The sequence below is a fragment of the Cynoglossus semilaevis genome, chromosome 7 (assembly GCF_000523025.1).
Source record: "Cynoglossus semilaevis isolate Cse_v1.0 chromosome 7, Cse_v1.0, whole genome shotgun sequence".
NCBI classification, from domain to species: domain Eukaryota; kingdom Metazoa; phylum Chordata; class Actinopteri; order Pleuronectiformes; family Cynoglossidae; genus Cynoglossus; species Cynoglossus semilaevis.
Window position 1 is genome coordinate 13,501,240 of NC_024313.1, and position 1,603 is coordinate 13,502,842.

The following is a 1,603-nucleotide window of genomic DNA, read 5'->3' on the forward strand; positions in this document are numbered from 1 at the left end:
TGACCTCTGACCTCTGATGAGTAATCATTAATAATCGACCTCTGACCTCTGATCAGTAATCATTCATAATTGACCTCTGACCTCTGATTAGTAATCAATTATCAGTTTTTTCTAATCTCTAATCTTCACACTTTAATCTCAAATCCACCGTCTGTGACAACGTCGATGACATCATCATCTGTTGATCCTGAAGTTTGATCTTAATGATGATTGGATAATCGTTATGGTCTGACCTTTGACCCCTGTGATGATGAAATAGAAATAGATTCACTGGAAGAAATCTGACGGTTTTAATCAGTCCATGATAATCATCACTGATTCAGACAGAAACAAACGATCACAGATGGAACTGATGATGATGATGATGATGATGATGATGAGGAGGAGGAGGAGGAGGAGGAGGAGTCATGACAAATGACTCTTCATCACTGTGTCGTCTTCTTCTTCACAGACTCAGTGGACAAACTAAATTCAAGTCCATGACCATGTGGGTTCATGTTCACACACACACACACAGCTGTACATGTTGTCACGTGCACACTCACTCGTGCACGCTCCTCCAGTGTAAAGATCCTTTTTTTTTTGTGTTTGTTTGTTTTAAAGGGAGGAAATGGCCAAAGAAATGACTGAACTTCTGTCTGGGTTTGTAGCTCCTCAGTCAGACCAAACCAATCAACTCAGAGTCACTGGAATTCATCTGCAGCTGTCAATCATCACCTTTGTCTTTGACTTCTTCACGTTCTCCTCCTCCTCCTCCTCTTCCTCCTCTTCCTCCCTTCACTTCCTGTTCCTGCTGCAGTCACGTGACCACACTGAGAGTTGGGGGCGGACCTTACAGACCAGGAGAGTCTGTTAGCATGTTAGCGTGTCAAACGTAACGTGACGTCACCAACAAGCTCCGCCCCCAGGATTCCTCACTCGTTACTAACTTTTCTCCACTCTCTCTCTCCTGGGTTTGAGATTCCAGCCTAAGCCCCGCCTCCTGCACCTACCTTTACCTCTGAGTCTAAACTTCTGTCTCTCTGATGTCACTTCCTGTCACAGAGGTTCTCAGCTGCAGGCGTCCAAAGCTGCTGCCGGAACCAAGAAGTACGAGCTGAGCAAGTGGAAGTACGCCGAGCTCCGAGACGCCATCAACACGTCCTGTGGTGAGGGGGGGGGCAGGAGGGGGGGGGGGCAGAGACCGGGGTCAGATTGACCCCCGGGGGGGGGGGGGGGGGGGGGGGGGGGGGGTGGTGTGTTGTGGGGCGAGCTCCTGGCTGCCTGCAGAGAGGAGTTCCATCGTCGTCTCAAAGTTTATCACGCCTGGAAATCAAGGAACAAGAAGAGGAACACGACGGACGGAGAACAGAGAGACCGCGCCCCCAAGTCTGTCACCGACTACGGTAACACACACACACACACACACGGATACAGGAACACCACAGGGATGTTAACTCTGTGTGGGTGCGTGATGTGTGTGTGTGTGTGTGTGTGTGTGTTTCAGATCAAACTCTTCCTGTGAAAAATTCCTGTGAGTTTTTTAAATTGTTGTATTAACCTTTAGCCCCGCCCCCTGCTTCATTGTCCCGCCCATCTCTGTGGTAACCATGGTAACCACAAA

General features: G+C 48.7%; 1 protein-coding gene across 1 annotated transcript in view; it reads left to right on the forward strand.

Annotated features, from left to right (window-relative positions):
- Window positions 1–1,603, forward strand: part of myo6a (myosin VIa) — a 22,044-nt gene that overhangs the window by 18,076 nt on the left and 2,365 nt on the right. Inside the window, exons 31-35 of the mRNA XM_025056814.1 lie at window positions 452–487; window positions 604–642; window positions 1,045–1,148; window positions 1,181–1,188; window positions 1,253–1,385. Coding sequence (XP_024912582.1) covers window positions 452–487; window positions 604–642; window positions 1,045–1,148; window positions 1,181–1,188; window positions 1,253–1,385 — 320 coding nt within the window. The remainder of the gene's footprint in view (window positions 1–451; window positions 488–603; window positions 643–1,044; window positions 1,149–1,180; window positions 1,189–1,252; window positions 1,386–1,603) is intronic.